General features: G+C 42.8%; 1 protein-coding gene across 3 annotated transcripts in view; it reads left to right on the forward strand.

Moving 5' to 3' along the window:
* The window catches only part of ARHGAP10 (Rho GTPase activating protein 10), a 251386-nt gene that overhangs the window by 222925 nt on the left and 4247 nt on the right, over nucleotides 1-24214 (forward strand). For all 3 annotated transcript variants that reach the window (XM_019661363.1, XM_019661364.1, XM_019661365.1), the window contains 2 exons: nucleotides 8567-8714; nucleotides 24037-24189. In XM_019661363.1, coding sequence (XP_019516908.1) covers nucleotides 8567-8714; nucleotides 24037-24189 — 301 coding nt within the window. The remainder of the gene's footprint in view (nucleotides 1-8566; nucleotides 8715-24036; nucleotides 24190-24214) is intronic.

The following is a 24214-nucleotide window of genomic DNA, read 5'->3' on the forward strand; positions in this document are numbered from 1 at the left end:
TTCAGTCTAGTTGTGGAGGACGTTGCTTCACTGGCCCAAGTTGGCACCATCATTGCGCTCTTCCCGGGTGAGGCAGATCAGTCGCTGGCTTCTGGCTACACACGGTAGCTTATGGCAACCCACTGCCACAGGGGCTGCAGCCTACGCCGTCGCTGGCGACCCCAGCTCCAGGTCAAGCTGTTGTTCAGCATCTTAGCTGTAGAGGGCAGTGTCACCGGCCCTCATATGTGGAACCCGAACCGGGGCCCTCTGGCATTCCCAAGCCAGTTCTTCACCAATGCGCCACTCGGCCAGTCCACTTATGTTTAGTTTTGAGATTTCTTTCTCTGTACTTAACAGTGAGTTTTTAATGTGTCAGATCACTTTTTCTCATTGATTGTCCACTGTGATTTGGGACATATTTTTCTCCAGAAAGTCTTACATACCAGTAGATAATGAAATTAATAGTTAAGAATATTAGTTTAATTTTATGGAGAAGTCTGTGTGTATTAATTAATATACAAATAATCCCTTTGAGTGACTATACTAAAATAAAAAAAGACATCGTATATATTTTTGCAAATTTTATTTTATTGAGAGTGCACCCTGACTGAATTTAATTTCAATATTTAAATAGTCATGATGACTCTTCAGTGATTATCAATATTTAGGAAAATGGTCTATTTAAATAGACATGGCATTAAAATGTTCTGAACTTTCTGGTTTTCTTATCAGTATTTTTCTGTGGTATTTTTTGCTGCTTTACAAAGTTTGATATGAAAAATTTTTATTGTATTGTAAATCTGTCTTAATTTCCATTGTGATTCTCTTTTTAACCACGCTTAATTTATCAGCATATGGAAATTGTAACATCTGCCTTTTGTTTGATACATTCTAAATATTTTTCAGTTTTGGCCTGAGAATGTGTTGTCTGGTATGCATAATATTTGTTTTCGAATTTTTTAAGACTTTAGGCTTTCTTCATAAATATTCTATGTGTTTTTGAAAAGAATGTGTATCCTCTGTGTATTACAAGGTAGGGATGTGTGTGTGTGTGTGTGTGTGTGTAAAATACATCAATTTTGATTATCGATTACAGCTCTCTTTTTTTACTGCTATACATGATAGCAGTATCTGAGAGGAGTGTGTTAAAATCTCCAATTACAACTGTTCATTTTTCTGTGTTTCCTTACAGTTCTATTTTTTTCCCTTGAGTCTGTATCGTTAGGTACTGTTCTGCTTGTTTAATCATCTTGTCCCTTTTAGCACAGCGGTTCTCAACCTTCCTAATGCTGCGACACCTTAATACAGTTCCTCATGTTGTGGTGACCCCCAACCATAAAATTATTTTCATTGCTACTCTATAACTGTAATTTTGCTACTGTTATGAATCGTAATGTGAATATCTTTTTGTTTTCCGATGGTCTTAGGNGACCCCTGTGAAAGGGTCATTCAACCCCCAAAGGGGTCGCGACCCACAGGTTGAGAACCGCTGCTGGCAATATAAAAGGACTCTGTTTCTCATGCATTTTATTAAGATCATTATCTTTCTTTTGGTTTGTACTTACTTAGCATATCTATTTTTTTTATTTAAAAAAGAATTTCAACCTTTCTCTGTATTGTTTTAAGCATGTTTTTGTAGTAAACATATTGTTGGATTTAAAATATATATATTTGGAGAGTCATTGTCTTTTATTTAGTGAGTTTAATCCACTTATATATATTGTAATTACCATTATGTTAGGATTTCTGTCGTTTTATAATTTGTATTTAGTGATTTTGATTATTGTTTTCTTTTCTGTTTTCTCTTCAAAACAAGTATTCTTCTCCTATTTCCAATGATACATATTCCATTTTGTTTTTAAGGCTTCCCTTATTTAGGGACTTATAATCTCATTTATTGATTTTTTAAGTTATTTATATCTGTCTTTACACCCCAGTAAGAAATAATTGAATGGACTCTCACCTCCCTCTGGGTTGTCTCCCCCCACCATGTTGATATTTTCCAAAATTTTGGTTCTGGATCAATTTGGTTATGTTTATACCTTTCCTTTTTAGAAGATAAAAATAGGAATTATCAAATTTGTTGAAAATCTCTTATTCTTTGATTTAAATACTTGAAAAACTCTTTTAAGAATGTTATCAGTATAGTTCTTTGTGTGGAAACCTTGGGGGTTTTTTATGTCTAATATTTTCATTATGGCCTCATGTTTGAATGGCAGTTTGAATATTTAATTCTATGCTCAAAATTCTTTAATACTGTAAAAATATTGCTTCAGTGTTGTTCATTCAGTGTTGCTGTTGAGAACACAATGTCAGTCTGGTTATTTTTTAGATGATCTGCTTTTTCTATATAGTTTTTTTTCTGGTATTTGACATTTTAAAAATTTGCAGTAATGTATCTTATGTATTGTATTTTCTTTATTCCTCTGTTCTGCATCCTTTGGATTGAGGGTTTTGAAGTTCCTTTAATTTTGAGCAATTGGTCATTTATGTCTTTAAATATTTCTTCTTCTCAATTTATTTCTTCTTCTGGAACCTGGATATTGGCAGTTCCACTTCTTTTCTACATATTACAGATCTGTACATCTCTGATTTTTGGTGTTGTTGTTGTTGGATTTACTATCAGTTTTACTTGTGTTCTTAGAATTGTGGTTTACATGTCTGTCATGAAGGAGAATTTTGTTATGTGTTCAAGTGGTTACGATGAGTTGGAGCCTGTGTCTCGCCCTCTTTTTTCTCCTCATTTTCTGGCACTTGCCTCCACCAGGTTCACCTTGGTGCTTTGGTTCAGAGCCAGGCCCTATTATTCCTGCACATAAATCTCACCCGGGGGATGGGATGGGTGAGCATGTCAAATCCAGTTCCCCGGGCACGGGTGGAACTTGCTCATAGATTTTTGGCATCCAGTTAGTGTGGTAAGTGTCTCCCGAACCCTGGTTCCACGTGGAGAGAGTGTTTTAGCCTGTCTGCCTGGTGTATTGTAGGAGTGTTGTACTAGGATCCACAGGATTTAAAGGACTGGCTTGTTCTGCTGGATTTCCCAGGTCCTGGAGCCAGTAGACCTTTGGCTTGTGTTCCCGACCTCTGCAACTGGGCTTCCTTTCTGTTTCTGTTTCCGAGATGTGTAACAGTTTTTGAGTGCAGTTATATCTTTTTATTTTTAAAATGTTATCGTACGTTGTTATTGTTGGGCATATGTGGGGGGAGGGCTAGCTTTTACTGTGTTGTAAGTCTGTCAGTGCCATTAATTTGTTCTCAGTAAATCTTTCTTTGATCTTAGTGATTAACTGTTTGATATTTAGAGGCTTCTATGATGACCCTGACCTGACAGGAAGCGTATTAGTGTGCCAGTGGAATCGTCATCTGCTGGTGAATTCCAGCTAACCCAATGCATAACTGTGAAGTTTGTTGGAATTACGTTCAGCTAATAAATTATATCTTTCCCTCCCTCGCTGTCTTCTTTCCACTTTCTTTTTCTTTCTTCGTTCTGCTAATACATAAGCCAGGATGTTTAGGAGAGGGAAACATGGGATAGCTTTGCCTCTGCGAAGACGATCCGTTTCTGAGGAATAACAGAAGCCTTCTGTGGTTTCATACCCTACCCACACATTGTATGCCAAGTGGAAAACAGCTGGTAAGGGATTCAAAGGGAACTATCTCTGACTCCTTAACTGTTAGAAAATATATTTTAGAGGAAGACAAGGAAGAAATGCATGAAATGGAGGGAAAACTCAAAGCCTTGTGCCCTCCAACACTGCAAAAACACTTCCATTTAAGTGACATGACCAGAAGATGAATAGAGAGAGTGTGTATAACTTAACCATTATTAGAGTAAGAAAGGTCAATTAACTAGATCAAAAAACATCCTCTAAATTGGTAGATATGACAGCATTATCAAGTTCTTATTCCCTCTTCTAGCTCTAATTTTCTGCCAGTCTTTGAAGACTGTTTTAGTCTTGCCTGAAAATAAATAACACACCTGTTCATGTGCTCAGGGTTATAAAGAAATCAGACTAAATAGTGTAATCCGGTAGCTGTCATGAAAGTCATGTCCTCTTGAGTGCTTTTTTTGTCCAGTTTTTATGAGAATCTATGTCTGTGAGGGGATTGTAAATATTTGTGAGATAACACGTCTCTGTATTTAAAGTGACAACAATAACCAGCACCACCACCGCCCACGCTGCTTTGAGGAGAAGCCTGCTCTTTACATCTGAGGTTCCTCCAAGGTTCTCTTACAGTTCTCTTTTCTCTCTGTTGTTCTCTCCATCCAGTGCCATGACTTCAGCTCTGTCTGCATGATTCTCAAATCAATAAAACTGTCCCAGACCTCTCTCCTGAGCTCTGCGGTTTTATAACCAACTCTCCTCTAGATATTTTCACCCGGATTTCTTATTGGCACCTCAAGCCCAAGATGTCTACAACTGATGTCAATATCTCCCATACCCAATATGCTCCCTTTTTATTTTAAATTCACTATTCCAGTGACTAATTCTACCATTCACCCAGTTACCTAAGCCAAGAACTTGGGTCAGATGACCTAAGCCAAGGTCATCTTAGGTTTCCCTTTTCCCCTTCATCTTCATTCATAGACTTATAATGACCGTAATACCTGAATATCTCTGAATCTATTCTCTGGATCATATCACTTCCCTACTTAATTCCTGTAATAACTTCCCAGTGCCTACAAAACAAATTCAGATGCCTTAGTAGAGTCAGCACTCTGCCCCACACTTCATAGCCTGCTTTCTGCCTTTGACCCTGTTCTCCAGCCAGATCCAACTATCTGAAAACTGCCATAGTTTTTCTTTCTTCTATTTTTTTAGTCTTGACATTTTCTCTCCAGGTGGTCTTTGGTTGAAAGTCGGGCAATAATGTCTTCCTGTTCCTGTTGCCTGACTCTCCTGTCTTTCTCCCCCACTACTGGCAGGTTTGGGAATTCCTGTCTCTGGGTCTCAAAGCTCCTTGATACGCACGTATTACAGCATATGCCACCTTCTGCTGTGTTTGTGTTCTACCTGACTCTCTTCTGCACTATGCGGGGAGCACCTTCAGGTTAGCGACTGATTCTTCACCTTTATAATTCAGCACCTGCGATGTGCCTTGTACATCACAGTACAAGCTCAGTTAATGCTGTGCATTGAATAAAGAGGGCTAGAGATGTGCATGGCTTGAAAGGGGAGAGATTGCTCATTGCCAGCTGTGTGCAGCTCGTGTGGCAATACTTTGAGGTTTGCAGATTGCTTCCCTCCTGAATGCCCAGAGGTGCTGGTATTCTGTGGTCATGACACTCCGTGGGGCAGCAAGAGCACAGTCTGTGTTTCCTGTAGACTCCCGATTTGCCTGGCACGGCAACGTGTTCTTTAAGGATTACCAAGACTGACACATGATCGTCACCCTCCACAACTGTGTAATGGAAAGGGCGACCTAAAACCAGGTCACGAAACCACTAGATGACAGTGGAATGCGAACCCGATTTCTGCTTATAGTGGTGCGAAAGGAGAGGAGAGGAAAAAAGGTGGTTGGCTAGTGCTTCATGGGGAAGGTGGGAATTAGGCTGGACGCTGTGGGGAACTCATTTGCTCTTATAGCGGGAGATAGTTCTGTTTCTTGTGAGTTTCTTATCTTGAAGTCCTTCAGCACCATTTTTGTTCACTTACCTGGAACAATCTCGTTCCTCACAGGTGGTTTGCCTGTAGATAGATGCCTGTTAAAGGGTGACACCTAAGGAAAGAAGTCATGTGACCCTCAAGAGACATGAATGGTGAAAAATGAAGAGGGTGTCTATCTGACTTCATTCTCACGTACGAATTAAAATCTTCATTCCAGACATCACTGAACGTAGTTGGTTTTTTGGGGTTTTTTTTTTACAGTTGTATTATTTTCATACTAGTTAAAAAGTAGTCATTTGATTTTGGCGAACTCAAGCTTCAGAAATGGTTACAAGTACTTAATGTTTATGTGCTTGGTGTTTGTGTTCCCTTGAATTCAGTGATTGTCAAGTAGATAAGCTCATTCCTGAATAGTGAAGGAGAAAGGAATTTTGTGCACACGGAAAGCAGGGCGAGGTATCGCTTCATTTGATCAGTTTGTGTAAACATATTCCTTTCTACCAATATTCTTTTCACTTGAGGGTTCAGATTGCCACTGTTTGACAGGAAGGAAGAGAGAGATTTTCCTAATAGAATGTGATTTAATATGTGGAATGGCAATTAGTGCTGTGTCAGTCTGCTTGGGAAAAGGATTCCAGGCAGTGTGATGAGCTAGTATTGTAGCTTGTAAAAACATTTCAGGCTCTCTTGAAAGTAACGTTAGACCCTTGCTGTCCCGTTTCCCAAACTTGCTTCCCATTGACAGGCTCCTCCTTGTAGGAGCGAATCAGGTAATCAGGTCCAGGACTCTCACTGGCTGCTTGTACTGTGTCCGGCTCTGCCCTGCTGTCAGGCAGTGAGGCCCAGAGAGCTGAGGGCCAGGATCCAGCCTCCAGAAGCCAGGAAGCTGCTGACCTCTGACTCATGGTGGAGGTCATCCTGTCGGCTTCAGAACTGATCATACTTTGCTACTTCTAGCCAAGCCTCGAATTGGCAGCTGCTGTGCAGGTAATTCACAGGCGTTTACTTTAGACCCTGCACTGGGCTTACATTTGAGACTTTAACTTGGAAGGGAGTCATTGCTCATGATGACTGAGGGACACAGGGGAGGGGCCTGGGAAAGCTGGAGTTCTGGTCCCTTATTCTTGGGCTCATTTGTGGAAAAGAACTGGATGTATTTGAGCTATCCAGGTGTGTAAGGGAAGAAGTAGCCTTTGTTTTTCAGGGGGCTAAATATCCCAGAGCGAAAATAAATCCAAAGGAAATCATAGCGGTCTATCGCTGGGATTCAGTTCATTCGCCTGAACATGGGCCTTTCCATTTGGGGCTGAATTATTCCAATTTGCTAAATGCTTTTGTAGTGAAGTGATGCAGAAAAAGTGACTTCTCTGAAAGAGGAATTATACAGTATTCTAGACTGTACACTTAGGAATGCGGACAGAGCAGGCTTTTATGGGGAGATTGAGACCAAGGAGAAGACTTGAGCACAGAGATCATGTTCATCTCTTCTTCCATCACATCTCCCACCCTCCCTGACTGCACACTTATGAAAGAAGAGGCTCAGAAAACTGTTCCTTACTAGAATCTTCTGTACAGGATCATCTAGGTACCTCCCTGTAACTCCCTTAGAAAGAATTCCTTCTTCCAGCCATCACCACCATTCTAAGTCCTACTTCCCTGAATTTAGCTTTTCTAGATCCCCATTTCTAAGATTTTTTTTTTTGTCTTAGCCTTAGGTGTAACATGGGTCAGAGTTAAATAAGAATTATTTCATGCAGTCTATTTTCAGGATTCGTGTCTTGGGATCTAGCTTAACCAGAGCCCAGAATTTCTCTTGTGCTTTATTAAAAGTAGAATTGAAATTTGTTTAAGATGGTTTTCTGAAATCAAGTTCCTTGATGTTTGTGGTGTTTGTGCATATGCTGTTTCCAGGACCCAGGACTGAGGAAAAACGTAAGGTTTAATCGGCCAGAACTAGCTGTGGTTGGGGGTATAGACCCCTACGCTGGGTATCACCTGTTTCCATGTAGCAGTTTGTTGACCACCTAATATCACCCATCACCTATAACATCAAGGCCAAGTCAGTGCCTTCTGCAAGATACCCGGAGCAGTTAATGTTTAATGGGGAGTGCCAGTCTGGCTGCAGGGTCCCAGCTCTGATGGGTGCTGCGCAGGTGCACCTATGGTGGCTGGGATACTATAATAGCAAGGAGACCACCTGAGGGAAACAGCTGTTCTTGAGGGCTCTCTTTTCCATCTTTTGCATTTTCCACCCAAGCCCATAATGTATATAAATGATACTAAACGTATGTCATAAAATGGCCCTCTGTGAATGAATAAATCATGCAGTCCATTTAAGAAATGCCTTTTAGTTTGGGTTTAAAGTCATCTTCTGGAGTCACTGCAGGGGTCTGGTTCTTGTATGACATGCTCCCCAACATTCACAGGGAAATGGAAGTTTCTCTATGTCCAGGATTTTAATACGTGAGGCCATTAAATTGTAATCCAGCTCAAAAGACAACGTCCTTTTAGAGTTGGTTAATTTATTAAGCACTCAGTGGTGACTGCCAATGGCTTAGAGAACCATCAGGTGATGAGAAAGGGAGAGGTTGGACCCTACGGGGCTGGTGTACTGCTCTGAATTGTTCTGGAGGTTATCAGTATAATTTACATTAGTGATCCTTATAGATTAGGAAGTCACTGTGGCCACATTACGGCTTTCATCTTCCATTTGATCTGATATTGATTATTGTATTTTTTCATGGGGAAAACACTCCTCAGTGTATATTATCTATGACATAAAATATATTTGATTAAAAGAAAAAAAAAACCACAGCAAAATGTTTATAGACAGGATACCCAGATACTCTCAGGCTGAATTGTAAATGTAATTTGGGATTTAAATTATTGACTCATTAAGTGATACCATACAATTATTGGTGGAGTTTTTTTCTCCTCTATTTGTTTGAAAGTTGACACCTTTTTTTCCTCTCTAGGTGACAGCCCTAACCCCCCTAAGGAGGACACCCCTACCAGCAGTCTAGACTCGCTTTCCTCCCCATCTCCCACGACCACAACTGTCCACGGGCCTCCTGGAACAGACAAAAACCACCTTCCCGCAGATGGGGACTGGATATCCACGGCGTAAGTCACTGAGCTTCTGTTTGGTGTTGTGGGAGGAAGAACCCATGACCTTGATTTTGGAGTTTACATGGCCAGTGGGTTCTGATGCCATCACATCTAAGGACCTTCGTTCTCTAATCCATTGTTCTGCCAAAGGGCGAAGGGTCCATGAAAAAGGCCTTTCCTGAGTAGCTTTTGTGTATTCCCAGGATGGAAAGGGTGGGTGAGTGCTAATTCAAATCTGTTTTAAGTTCAATCCGTGGCAGTTTTTGGTTGCGCAAAGGAAATTTGTTATTATCCTGCTCAGGATGTTTTCTCACTAATTATGCAAACTTTCAGAGATAAGAGAATGCATGCCTTGGGATCAATAAACTATTGAAACTATCTATAGAATGGTATTTTAGTTGGATGGATTTTTGAGGGGTTTATGTTAGCATTCGCTCTGTCTGCTCTATAGCACCTTGCACAATTAACATCTGATGGATAAAATATCTAATTTTATCTTCCTAGTTCCATTTAGTGCCAGGCATGTGGAGATCAGCTCAGGTATATTTGGACAAATGATACCAATACAGACAAAGCACCATGGGCCTGGTTTGACTGCGTGAGGGTTTGTCTTTCCGTGTTAACCCGGGCTGTGGAGGCAGTGCAGGTTGGTGGTGGAGTGGGACCTCAGAAGAGCATCGCATTTCACAGAAATGCTCAGACAAGGGAAAAAAGAGCTCCGCTACTGATTACATGACATTACTTGATTAGTCAATCAAGTTACATCTATAAATACATTTATATTTCATCCTGAGACTATTCGGGGGTCCTGTCTTTAAAGTTAAAAAAGAAAAGTTTTTTAAAAAAATCAAAGTTGCTTAAAATAAATCATAGGTAATGATGTCGTGCGACCTTAGCTGGGCATTCTTGGGACATTAAATGGAATTGGAAAGTGTTCCTCACATTACTTCGCTTTTTATAGTTACTGCTGGATTCACATGAAATCATTATGAACTTATTAAGTATTAACAGAGGCTGGGAGAAATTTGGTGTGCTAAAATTTGGGGGTGATCTGAAGACTTTGAAAATATAACTGAAAATCAAAGTGAAACCCAAAAGTGAAATCTCCAGATGAGATTCCCCCCCACACACACACACACAAGATTTTTCATCTATGTGTATTTATATGCTGAAGAGTGTTTATTGTGGATTTAAATTACATACCACTCAAACATGCTTGTCATTTTTGCTGTTCTTTTTCCAGAGTGAATATACTCTTTTTTGCTTTAGTACTCTAAGCAACTATGATAGTGGGTACATCGGAACCTAGAATCTACTGCTGGGCACTCCTGGGGTGGAACTTGGGGTGCGTGTGTATGTATAAGCAAAAACCAGATCTCCAATTGTTTCTTTCAGTAAGAGTTTATTGCAGTCAGTGGAGAACAGTTTAGTCAGTCATCCTTCTTCCATAGTGGTTCTGTAGAAAAGTGACATTATGAGCCACGATATAGCCAGAGCTCAATTCACAGCACGTCCATGCCTAAAACATGAAGAGCTTGATATTTTTGGTCATAAATCAAACGAGGAGTGAATTCCCCAGCTTGCTAGTCATACAGATTTTAAAATGTCATGGAAAGCACTCCCAACATTGAGAGACCAAGAAAGGGGGGCAGGGGGGAATAAGTAGTTTGAAACAAGTCTGAAAATCAAGAACTTGATTTTTTCTGTGCATTAGATAAAATAGATCTGTATTTCTCTTCAGTACATAGAATATTTCTTGTGTGTCTCTTAAAGGCTTTACTTATAAGCGTATTTCAGTCCAGATTTTATCACTGAGTCAGGAGTGCTTCTCGAATTTGAAAACTCATTAGAGTCACCCGTAGGGCTTGCTAAGCCCACACTGCTGGGTCCCACCCCAGAGTGACTGTTAGGTTTGAGGGGGAGCCTGAAAATATGCATTTCTAACCTAATCCTGGGTGATGGTTGGCTAACCCGGATACAGACAGCTGTCCCTCCAAAGTCCCCATGGTTCTAGGCATGTGTCGATTATCAACAGCTTCTCTGAGGAGTGGAACTAGGATAAGTAATACCTCACCCTACTTTTTTCTTTTCCAACTTCTAGGATGGTGTGTTGTTCTCCAGTAGCGCTTGTGTGTCACCTGCACCCTTTGAGTCCCTCTGCCTAAAATGTCCTGCCCCATTTTTTTGCTCAAGACCCGTCTGACCTATCTTCAGGGTGTAACTTTGTTTTCACCTTCTGGAAGCTTTCTCTCGTACTCGCATCCCCAGGAAGATTCTAAATATTACCTTTCTCTGTCCATACCCAATATTTAACATTAGGACGCTATTACCTTCTAGTATTAGTTAATATTTACCACGCAGTGTTATTTGATAGTTGAGTGGTATATGTGTATCTGTATACCTACCTATACCAGTGTCTCTTTCTGCCTGCCTGTCTATCTATCTTACTCAGTTCGGGCTGCTATAACACAAATACTTTGGCTTATAAACAACAGAAATTTATTTTCCACAGTTGTGCGGGTTGGATTTTTAAGATCAGGGTGTCAGCATGGCTGGGTTCTGGTGAGAGCCCCACTTCCAGTTTTTAGACTGCTGGCTTTGTGACTCTTATAAGGACACTAATCCTGTTCCAAAGATTCCAGTCCCATGATCTCATGGAATCTTCATTATCTCCCAAAGGCCGCAGCTCCTCTTACCATCATCACATGGGAGGGGGTAGGGTTTCAACATAGAAATTTGCGGGGGAAACAGACATTCACTCCATAACACTATCTAATCTTTCCCTCATGCCAAGATTGATCGTACAATTCTTGAGGATAGTGAGTCTTATACTGTTTGAACTTTTTAGTGATATTGATATAGCTATTAATAAATATTTCCCATTGTAATCATTATGTATTTATAAAAATACTTTCCTTTTGGAAATCTCATTTCTTTGTATGATTGAATGCCTCTTAGACAACTGTGTTTGGTTTCTGATACATCTTCCTTCTTTCTAAACATCAGACACGCTTCCTCCAGGAAGTCCACAGAATTAATCTCACCATTTTCTCTTCGTAGCATTTTTCTTTGTTTCCTTAGCATTTGTACATTTAATTTTCATGGTGTGTGTTGTGTATGTATTTTTAATCCATTATCTCTGCATACCAGCTAGCCAGTATAGAACATAGAAGGATCTGAGTAAATGCTCATTAAGATCCCATTTAATAAAACCAAAGTTACCATGGGTCATTAGGACTCTACCCAAGGCTTTAAAAATGAGGCAGTGTCTAGGCTGCTTGGTTTTAACCTAGGATTGTGGCTCTCCGTTCCAAAACTTAGACTTGCCTTATCTTAGGTCCTGAGAAATGGAGTGTAAATGTATGTGGATCACATGGGACCCCAGTAGCTCTGTTGTACAGAACTGCCATGACCCTGGCTAGTGGAAAGCAAATTTGCAGAGGAAAACCTAACAGCTGCTGAGATCCTGATATAGGCAGTGTGTAAATACAGCTGTAGCCTCTGACAGGTAGAACACAATACAGCAAAATTGGATTTCTTGGGTTTCTGCTGATGTTTATGACTTGTGGGTATTATTCATTGTGGTCAATCAGTCTGGAGCTATTACTTACCTGTACACTCAGTAAGGTGAAAGGTGACTGCATTGCCAGTGAAGAATTACTAGCTCAGTCTCCTTGGAGGGCATTACATCATAGGTCAAGGTATTTCAAATGTTCCAAAGTCATTTTTCCCCCCCAATAAAGTAGTTTTCTCTAAACAGGTTTTCTTCAATTGTAAGTGATGGAGCAGGTCCTTGACAAGTAATCCTGTTACGTTCCCTGCAACAAAAGAAAATCTCTTTTAAGAAATATCAGGCTTCCTCTACAGGTTTCAAATGAAAAGAAACACCTCCTTTTCTGCCAGCACATTTCTACATTCAAGATGGCGGCATCTCAGAATAGCTCTTTGTAGATGGGAATGATGGTACCCCGATTTGCAACTCACTCCGTGCTCTGGCAGGCCCATAAGGCAGTAGATCTTTCTCTCCTACCTGATGAGAGGCTTGGCTTAGTTGATCCTGAATGTTCAGGTATTTCTAATGCACCTGTTCCATGTGCTGCCCTGAGCCTCTGTTGTACGGAGAGAGATTCCTACCCACCCAGATTGGATGTTAGCTACTTAAAAATCATTCGACAGTAGACTGCCATTCTCATTTACAGCCTTGTGCATGCCATCCATGGACTCTGTGTGCACTCACTGGTAACCATATTTGTTCTTGTCAACGAAATAAATAACTTGCTTCCTTTAAATTGTGCAAACATATAGAGATTTTCCGTAGACAACTACTTGGTATAGTTGTACTTGACTGACAGTCAATTCAATTTTGCTTTGAGATATCAAAGTACCCCTTACATTTGATTTGTGGCTAGTATACCACAACAAACCAAGAAAGATTTGTCTAAAGCTCAGAAAAATAATCATCTCAACTCTTCTAACAAATTTCTATGAAATTCGGCTCAAACCTAGAAATTGTAAGGTAGCAGTCAGAAGCGGTCTCTGTGTTCACATCCTCCCGATCTTATTCTTTCCTTTTCCCCCCTCGTGCACCCCTTCAGGGAGGGTGTCCTCAACCCCACCCGTCCTTCACCTTATTGGGCCAGGGGTGATCAGTTCACCCTAGAAGTTGGTATCTTATATTTTTACCTGTTTTGTTATGATGATTATTTCAAAAGACAATAGGGAATTTATCTTGAAAAAAATTTTTTTTTCACATTGGCTTTATTGCTCACTTGACTTAAAATGAACACATAATTGCTTTTATAACAAGGGGAGGAAAGCTGTGCAGATTTAAAAAGAGATTAGGAGAGAGTGATGCTTAACCCAAAGGAATGACTTGCCCATCCTAGGAATTTCCAGCATCTTTCCTGGCTAGTAGGGCGGTCATATCCTAACAAGGCTAGAACCTTTGCTCACCTGCAGATTCCCCCTGGTTACAGACTGTGGCGGGTTACACTGACTGAGATCTCTGTAGAGCTAGTGCCTTCATTTGGAAGCACATACTCTCTGGTGCTGGATTCTGTGAAGACAGATTGGAAGTGAGTCCTCTCTCCCATACGTGAGTGAGTGCCAAAGTCCCTGGGTGGGTTCAGAAACATTGAGGTCTAAGATAGCTCAATTGTAAGGAAGAACGGGGCCAAATGAGTAGGAGGATAGTGTCACCTTGCTGTGAGCCCACAGCTGTCTCGTAAACTCGGCACAGAGGTGAGCTCCCTTCTGGACGTCCTGTTGGGGGACTGTGGATGTAGAGGGGGCAGAAGCCTCAGCCTCAGCCGTGGCTGGGGGTTAGGGGCTACAGAGAAGGTTTGATTTGATAGTTACGCTCTTGCATTTCTCAAGATCAAAGAGCACGGAGCATTTGTTATTTGGGGAGATGAGATTTCGTTTTTAGCTGCTTTATAAATGATATTTCATCTTAATCCTCACGTCAGCCCGGTGGAGTAGATACATCTTTATTTTTACGGAGAGGGAAACCAACGCCAAAGAGGGTGGGGAAACTGCCCCAAGCCAGTCGACTAGTAAAAGCACTAGAGGAGTTCGATCTGTCTGTTCCGGTGATCACGGTGTCCTCAGACTTGTTTTACTGTAAGGATGGGAATTGTCTAGTTGCCTGTGGGAACATTGCTCGAATTATAGGTTCCCCCCAAATCTGAGACCCAGTGTGATAGAACTGTCAGCTGGCCATTGCCCTTGTTTTGCAGATGGTGTACTGAATTAAGTCACATGACTGAGATTTATAATTATCTCTGGGGAATAAACACTTGAATCTGGTTGCTGCATATTGATCATCCAACACCTCTGGCTGAGATTTGGGGTAGAGAGCGTTCCCTCCCCGCCCCACCCCCGAAACAGAGCTGAAAGACTTAGAAATTTGATGTTTTGCTAACAGAGCAGCAGCCATCATCTTTCTGAGTGGCGTGATCTCCAGGTCTCGCCCTTTAGCTTCAGTAAAGCTCTTGAAGCTAATCACAGAGCTCACATCCTTGGCCATCGACCGTAATTGTCTATGCACATTCGTGTATTTGGGGCATGACTTTTGTCCTGTGTGTTGCCTTGAATCGTCTCTCCCACTCGGTGTAGAAATTATGCCATGCCAACGGCCTAGCATGCGTGCATCTTTCTGTGTGCATCCCTTGTGTCTTGCCAGGGTATTTTTGGTATTTTTATTGTGTACTTGGCACTTGCATGTGGCCTAATTCACGTCTTCCTTTGCTGTGCAGGAACTACGGGGTCTGAAATTCGGAGGTTTTATTTTCGAGCCAGAATGTCAATTAGTCATGTAACGTTAAAGTCCCATGATGAAAAGTCAACTTTCCAAAATAGAGAGACATGTCTGAATGTTGCAGTAGCTTTTCTACTGCTTAAGACTCCCCCCGCCCCCCCAAAAAATATATATATGTATATATATATATATACATCTCTCATTAGTCTAGTTTTGTTTTTTAGTTTCATTGGTTTTTGTTGTTGCAATTTATCACTTGCTGTGCAAGGAGGCTGGCTGTGTGTCAATATTGAAATGCTGGCAGGGCCCTCGTGAGCTCTCTGCAAGCTAGAAGACAGTCTAGACTGGAAAAGCAGATTTTAGAGCAGACAGGCCTGGCTTTGCAGCCTCGTTCTGATTCTTAAAACTTTGTAGGCCTTCTGTAAATTATTTAAGCAAACCAAGGTTTAGCAAGATCATCTGTAAAAGGGGAATAACAGCCTCCGCCCCTCTGGATTTTTGTGAGGTTTCAAGGAAACACACCTTGTAAAGCCCAACCCCTGCCCTCGGGGCAGCTCCCTGCTTGGGTTTCCCTCCCCTCTGAGAGCCTAACTTGATACTTAGTTTAATTTAATCCGACTTCCTGGTTCATCTTTATATAATCTCACTGAATAGCTCAGGGAAATAACCTCCCCAGTCCCCGAGAAGCCTTAGATGTTGATGTGAAGTTATGTTGTTTCTAGCAGTTACTGTAGTTATTTCAGGAGGACCCCCCAGCTTGGAGGTCCTTTCCTGGCCTCTCTGGGTCGGCATCTCCTTTGTAGAAGTCCCTGAGAATCGGGCCCTTGGATATTGTGTGACCAAGGCCTGGGGTTCCCACTGGGACCCTGCCAACCCTGTAAATTATTCTGAGCAGTGGGTGACTCATCTATCACAACAGCTAACCCTTGGTAAGAACTGCTTGGTAAGAAATGGGAGGATTTTTCTTAGCAGACTGATGTTGTACCCCTTTCGACCTGTGCAAGGCAGCCCTTGTCTTATGTTCAGCTCTCCCGTTGGGTGTCAGCCATTTTCCACATGAGAACTGAGCTGGCAGAAACATTCCCATCAGTTAACCCTGCAGGACCAGAGCACTGAGACCTCTAAAGCCCCATCATTTTCTGAAATGAAGCTACAGCTCCATTTCTGTTTCGCTCGCAAGCTAAAGCTCAGCCCTCTTACCTGATTCCACGGTGATCAACTGGAAGGAAGATAAATGGAATTCAGGGGAACTCTGAGTGAAAGATTGGTCAGCGATGTGATTCTAAGATAGTTCTTTTAGAACAAAACCCAAGAAAATGGTCACCCTAGGAGTGACCTTTGTGAGCTGTAAACTGACTGGATGGCGGTGTCCTTCCTTGTGAAGGAGGGGAGGCAGCGGGGGCCTGAGAGCATCCCACAGGGCGAGGGCTGAGTGGTTCAGTGTGTCTGTGGCCTCCTTCGAAAGACTGTCTTCTCTGTGCCTGACTGATTGCCCTTCCTTCTCTCCCTGCCCACCTGCCTTCAACAAAAGACATTTGTCCTCAAGCGTGAGCAAGTTACTGCTTTTCCGTGCTAGCTTGACGCATTGGCTCTCTTCCTGCATGGGAGGGGATCGTGAGCAGTGGATGAAGAGAGCGAGCTGCTGCTGTGGGAAGGCCCTGGGTGTTTGCACGTTAGCTTCTGGCACACACAGGAGTCCACGCCACAAAGCTGGGGAAGATGGAGTGGGGGGCGGGCAGAGGCTTCTCAAGCCCAGGGGCATTTGCCATCATCATCCTCTTATGTCTCCCCATTCTCCACTACCAATGGGTTCTCCTCTGGGGACAGCAAATGGTGGCCCTCTGCCAGCTGTTTTTTTTATGAATGAAGTTTTATTGGAACGCACCCACCCAGTGATTTGCATTTTGTCTATGCTTTTTCAGTGCAATGATTGCAGAATTGAGTAGCCATGAGACCCACCGTATAGCCTGTAGACCCTTAAGTATTTACTGTCTGGCCCTCTACAGAAAAAGTTTGCAGACCTCCATCTAATATATAAACAAAACTAATCTATTGGGAAGAGCCCATGTTTCTTAAAAGCCAGTTTCAGGAAATGTGGTTAATTGCCACACTTTGGAGATGGGCAGTGCAGGTAATTTTTAAAAGTAACCCTCATGAATTTTTTCTTGTCATTGAACCAACCAAAAGTTTTCCTTCCGCTTGTTGGATGCCTCCACACATGTAAGCGTCACTTCAAGAGGCCTTTAGTGTACTGGTGATTAAACAGTTTATTTGGGGTTGTTCCTTTTACAACCTATTTTTTAAAATAAAAATTTTATTTTTGAACTAGTTTTAGAGTTACAGAAAAGTTACAAAGATAGTATAGAAGAGTTCCCATAAACCCTTCACCCAGCCTGTCCTACTGTTAACATCTTACACAGCACCATGGAACTTATGTTAAAAATAAGAAATTCATGTCAGTACAATACTATTCACTTACAGACTTTATTTGGATTTCACGAGTTTTTCCGTTCATATCCTTCTTTTATTCCAGGATCCAATGTGGAATCCCCACTACATTACATTTAGCCCTTTTTTTTTTAATGGTGACATCCACTTAATATCTGTATTTTTCCCCTGCGACGTAGATTATTTGCTGTTTTTTTGGTCAAGAAAATTATTTGTTAGTGATGATGTAGCTAGAAACCAGAGTGGCAAGCTCTGACTCAGAAACACCTAATACGGGCCCATAAGAACTCCATTGATTGAGTGCCGACTGGGTCCCGTCACTGCTGAGTGCTTTGCACCTCCTGTCTCATTTCAGCCTTGCAGCGACCAGCCCATTAATGATTACCTTCATGTCACCTAAGGAGACTGAGACCGGGAGTTTGTTAGTCACTGGATGACCCTCAGGCAAAGGCTAGTCATGCCAGCTGTGCTGCAGCCTCCGAGAGGCCCTCTGAATTCACCCTCGTCCTTCTGGCCACAGCCTCTAGCTAGTGAGAAGTGTCCTTTTTATTTACAAAAAAAAGGAGCAAGCCTGGGGAGCTTAAGAAATGGGCACACAGCCAGAGCTGGCTTTGGAACCCCGGTCTCTCTGTAGAGAGGTGGCGTTTCATGCACTCGTAATCCTCGCAGTTAAAATTCCTCAGTAGCCCTCCCTTGCCTGTATTTTAGCCTGTGGTCCTGCCCCCTGAGCATCTCCGGTTCCCATCGCTCCTTCTGTTCTGTTCCAGCCACTCAGAAGGACTTGAGGCTGTGAGCTCTGTGCAGTCTGGTCACAGTGGGGTTTGGTACCCACATGACCTTGAGTAAGTCACTTGCACCTGGCTCAGATTCGGCCTTCTCATCTGTAATGTGGAATGGCGGCATAGCTGGGGATGAGTGAGTTAATGCATGTGTGTTGTGTCCAGCACAGGGCTGGACTGTGCCGTCGTGCCTAGAAGGAGCCTGGCGGCAGAGAGGCCATGATGATGTTGACGCCCGAGAGCATCAGCTCAAGGCTGACATCACCTCCTCTAGAAAGCCTTCCTGATGCTCACGTGATAGCTGCTCTCTCCTGCATTCTCCTGCGGGCCCCTGGGCAGCTCCCTACATGGCATACATCACACTGCATTATGGTGATCTGTTTGTCATTCTCCACCCACTTGACTGAGTGCTCGTGGAGAACAGCTGTCATGGTCCCCTGGGTGTCACCGGGGCCTAGACTGGGGCCTAAAAGGCAGTCCTCAGACCATGAATGATGAGTGAACAGGGTCTCTTTGGACCCTCCTATGGGCAGTGAGCGAAGGCCTCCTTGCCCAATAGGGACTCTTGTCACAGCCATTTGCTTCCCTCCACTGCTGTCCCCCTCAGCCTGCTCACCCTGGGGACCCACAATGTGCTGGCTGCAGAATTCTCCCTCTCTGGCACGTAAGGAGTAACCGTAGCATTTATTTGAACAGAGATTTCCCATAATGTACAGATCTACAATATTTCCTTCTGTCTTTATTAACATTTTCAAACACTTTTGCCCAGGACAGCTGTTCTAGACTTATGCTGTGCGTTTCTCAGGCTGGAATGAAAGATCATTTCACTAATGTGTTAGCTTCTGCTCGGAGACCTTGCAAATGAGGTTTTCAAATCTTTCATCCCAGCACAAACTTCTGATTTGATTCTGACATCATTTAACCGCCGTCAAATATCTTGGTATTGGGGAGATTTAATCACTTTATGTAAGTAGTCATTTCTTCTCTTGACATGTCTTCTCCCTGCTCTACGTCCTTCAAATTTTAAATTATGCCCAGCGCTCAAAAGAGCCTGGAGCCGGGCGCCTGTTTTGCTCGCACTGTCCAGAGCCTGACCCGTCAGCGCTATGCAAGAAATGTTTGTTGGATACAGGAGCTCTCTGGTGACTCTGCCTGCAGCTGTTGTTGAATTTTAACAGTTAAGGTCCTAGCTCCCCTCCCCCATATTTGAAATGGTTGTGCTTTTTTGCTGCCAAAAAGTTTTTAATATGCATGGCGCGTAGAGTCTGGGATTGGAGACGATTGGGTCACAGTTTGAATGAGAAGCAGCATATACTGCTGATGTGTCACATTTTAGAAAAATAAACTCTGTAAAAAGTGTAACACCCCCCACCCCCCGCCTACTGTCCTAATTTCATGTGTTTGAGGGTTTGTTCCTCCCTACAGTGCAAGCCGTAGGGTCTTTCCCTGGGATGCAGGCCTCCTCCCCCTGCCCCCCCCCCAAAGCAAGAGCGTTGGTTGTGTTTATAGATGAGCATTTTCTCCCCACTTTCACAGATGCTACCCCAGTCCCTGTTGATTGGCTCTCCCAGCCATTGTACCCATCCTGCACCGCACACGAGAGACTTCTCTGTTGCTGTAGGAATAGCCAGGTAGACTTTCAATACAAGTATTTTCAAGGATGAGTTTCTGAGTGAGCTGTATGAATTCTTTGTGTTTTTTTGGAAACCTTTTTGTCTCCGTGTGTCCCTTTCTTTAAGAAAAGCATCTCCTTAAGGAAAGGCAGACATGGTGGCTCCCGAGGTGGGGGAGGGGGGGCGGGGCACGGGCGGTAGAGGGAGGTTCTGCTTCAGGAGAAGGTTCTTTCCATGTAGTGTGCGAAATTAGGAAGCTGGCACACAGATATTAGTATTTCTCTTTAATGTACTTCTGTTTTAGTACATGTGGTTTCTGAGCTTTTCAGGAAGAGTTGACTTCTGTCTCCATTTTTGCAAGCCACAACTTGGCCTTCCAGAAACATGTAGCACTTAGATACTTGTCTTATAATTGGTCAGCAGCTCATCATTAAATAAAATGGGTGGTTTGTGGTCACACCCGCCTTACTCATCAAGCATCCTCCATTAAAGGGGAAGCAGGAAGAAGGAAATAAGTACATTAAGAAAAAGAAATGTTTAGGTTTGGGGAGTGATAGGAGAGGACGGACATGCAAAACATTTCATTGTGTTCGAGTAGGGAATGAGCTTTTTATTTTTATATCACCTGTTATTTATGATCTTTAACACTAAGACTTCACTAGCCATGGTTCTCCTCTGAACCACAGAGTACAAAAATGACCTGAATGAGTATTCTCTCAGTTCTCCCAAGGTGTTAATGCCAAGAGCTGTGAAGTCTGAAGCTTTACTCTGCTTGTAAACAACCATATTTTTCCTGTGATGGTTTCATGGATGCTGGCAGAGGACATGGGACTCCTGATCTTAGCCAAAAGGACCCTGCCGATCACAGCAATAGCATAGTCAGAGGATCAGTTCCCCAGGTCCCCATGTCCCAAAGGTGATGCCCGTGGGCCAGGTGACACCTGCATATGGAGTATTACCGGGGGAGGGGGGGGGGACCCAGAACTTAGGAAACTCGGATCTTTTTTGATGGGCAGTAAAACCAGCTCTTTGTTTCCAAGGAGACACAATCATCGTCTAAGGCTATTTGCTCTGCAAACATCCCTGAAAAGATAATCCAGGACAAATGCAGCCAGTGCCTCTGCTCGTAACATGTGCGGATATGCGAGAGACGCAAAACATAGGTAGCTAGAACCATTCTAGATGTATAGGAAAGGTGTTCATTCATTACATACCTGGACACCTTAGGGCTTAATTTTCTCCTAAGGCCCCAGATTGAGAAAAACTGTTAGGCCTTTGCTAGAGGCTGCCATTTGCAAAATACCTAGTTCTCCTCTAAAATGTTTTAAATCAAAGAAGAGAAAGAGAATATCAGAATTCTCTTGTAAAAGTAATGGTTTCCTCTATTGCTTTTTGAGAAAATATATAAGTATTGTATTTTAAAGAATGAAGTTAAAATTTGAGCCTTGTTCACACACACACACACACACACACACACACACACACACACACACCACTACCCACATTCTGGAAAGTAGGAGATGATTTCTGTAAATAAGCTCATCTTATAATTGCTTGGCTTCAAAAAATATGGACAGTTTGCTTTGGGGAGACACCTGTGAATTATGCCATCATCCGACCTCTGCTGGCTGAGGTGAGAATTCACTTTAGGTCTTGAGCATATTTATTAACTACTTCTTGCCTCATCCCATTCCTTCCCAGTGGAAAAGCTTTGCAAGTTTTTTGTAGCCACACAGTTCCATTTCCCAAACTTGGTTTTGCTGCATGGGTCTCCTCTTTCACAGACTTCTAATTGATCCTTCACGTGACTTCTTCGGCCTCCTCTCCAGAGACAGTGTCCAGACTTTGGTTTTGCTCCCTCTCGTGAATATCCCAGCTGTCAGTGTTTGTGCCCACGTGGGATTCTGAAATCCAGAGGAGAAGCACTAGCTGAGACTTCTGAGATACTGCAGGGAAAAACCCAGGAATTCAAATCCAGAGATTTAAGTCTTAAATGGCAAGTCAGATAGGTTATCCGATAGGTTATCCTGGTGAACTGGTCCGTGCTGGATCACATAACACATCTATATATGTTGAACAAGAAAAAGATCACAGGAAAAAAAAGCCCAGCAAGGCCAAGGTGGAGAACTTGACCCTGGAAATGGACGCTGATTCTGAGTTCTGCTTTGGAACAGGATGGAGAAAGCACAGCTAAGGGACAGGTCCTTACCTTCTGCACCTGCCATTCTGACGATTCTCTCACTTTCCAAAAGTGGTATCTTCCCTTTATTAAAAAACTAGAAACACTTTTTAAAGAAAGATGTGAGGATTACGTAGACAATAGCTATAAAATTTATGATCTGTATTTTCAAAGAGCCTTATAAATATAGTCACATGGTTACTTTGTCTTCATCCCATAGCTGTCCTCCCTCTCAGCAGATGGATGGCCATCATTTAATCTCTTGGCTATTTATGACTAGACAGTGTTGACGGGGGTGTGGCAAGACCTCTCATCTTCCAGCACCACTAGCCTCCAAGCACCTTGAATAATTGCTGGGAGGTAGAATGGCAATTGTTTGGCTAAGGACAGTCTTAAATTCCCTGTCAGAGCCCCACTCATCCCGTCCTCTCCGTTCCTGATTAGTAAGACACCATTTAAAGTTCATTTTCGGATAAAGAATAGAGAAAGAACCTTTGCTGCTGGTGGTAGACATCACTTTGAGATTTATGGGTCTCTTTGCTAGGTGTGAAATAGGTTTTATGATTTCCAAGTGATTGTTCAAGGAACAATGCTTTTTTTTTTAAAGTGCACCCTCTGCCCCTTTTCTGATCAAAGGATAGGAAACCTGGGTACTAATATCTATCAAGTCAGTAGTGTAATGTGTTAGTTTCAGTTTCAGAAGCATCTGAATTGTTTGCTTGGGTGTTGGTTGAACACTTCATGTGCCTAGCACTCTGCCTGGCCATGTGACGCCTACAAAAATGGCTAAAGACTTGCTGTTGCCCCAAAGACAAGAGAAATATCTGAGCCCATCACAGAACAACTCATGCCAACCTGCCCTGACTTTTATCCGTGTGATGGGACTTCAGAGAAGATTTATGACCTAGGCCAAAGGAGAAATCCTGGGGCAGGCCGGCCTGGAGCTGAGCTGGGTTAGGGACAGATTAGGAAAGGTAGAGGAGTGGGAGAGCCTGAGAGCTGGCAGAGTCGGAAAATTGGGCTGCAGGCTTCGCCGGGAGACCACAGTGGTCACAGTGGCACGAAGCAGTGAGAATGGGATCGTCTCCGAATAATGAGACGGTAGAGCAAGGAACAGCCTCGGAGCTACTTGAAGTGAAAATGGACAGAGCTGGGTGTTAGTTTTGCTAGAGCAGGAAGACTCAAAAGGTAATGCTCAGGAATGTGGAAGGACAGGAAACAGCTGATCATGGAAACTGGTTTGAGCCCAAGAGGATGAGTTTGAGGTGAAGAGCATCTGAGTGGAGCAGACACAAGACCTATGTACCGAAAATGGGATTGAAGGAGACGAGAAACTTGCACCAAGTGAGCGTCGTATACCATCGTTTTGAGATCATTTAAGAAGACTGTGGTTCAGATCAACACATATTTATTGAACTCTGTCTTCATGTTTAGAGGCCCCTCCACAAGTCTGTTCACTGACCTTTTTACATTAGTTATTTTTTATTTGCAAATATTAACGGAGGTTCTGGTCACCAGAGAGTTTTGCTGTTCTTGGTTTCTCCTTTAAACGCTAGCTTGGTCCTCTCTAGAGGGATCACGAGTCCTAATGGCACTTTTTTCTGAGTTGCTACAGATGAAAGACCTTTAAATGTTCCCAGGCCATGTGCTGAATTTTTGGAGCTATGTAGGTCACAAGGTTGACTGCAGATTCTTAGGACTTTCCTTATAAGCAGAAAACACGAACATCTCAAAAGTCCGGGCAACTATGTTGGGCACCTATTTCCAGTGTCCTAATTAGTGATCTGGCATGGTGCTAGGTTAGACCAGAAGATCTAGAAGATCTAGAAGACTAGATCTTCTCCACACAGCTGGAGCAGTACAATAAGGCAGCTCTAGTTTGGGGGTGTGACTCTTGGGACTACAGACCTGGGAGGATGTGGAGAGGACTCTGTCCCTTCTGGTCACTGGGAGAAAGAAGGAAGCTGTCATCCTAGCTATTTAGGATTGGGGTATTGTGTATTTGGGGTTCTGCGGCCTTTATACGATTAAATCCTGTTCTTCAAACTTCCACCCTTAGCCCAAGCCAGACCCGATCATCGATGGTCCAGTGGCTGAACCCACAGTCTCCGACCACACCCGGCTGCAACCCGGCCGGTACACCTCCTTCACCTAAGTCGTCACGTTGCCCCTTCCCCCTTCCTGCCACTGCAGCAGACAAGCCACCTGAAAGGTACGCGGTTTGGAATATGATGGAG

This window comes from Hipposideros armiger, unplaced genomic scaffold, assembly GCF_001890085.2.
Source record: "Hipposideros armiger isolate ML-2016 unplaced genomic scaffold, ASM189008v1 scaffold_346, whole genome shotgun sequence".
NCBI classification, from domain to species: Eukaryota; Metazoa; Chordata; class Mammalia; order Chiroptera; family Hipposideridae; genus Hipposideros; species Hipposideros armiger.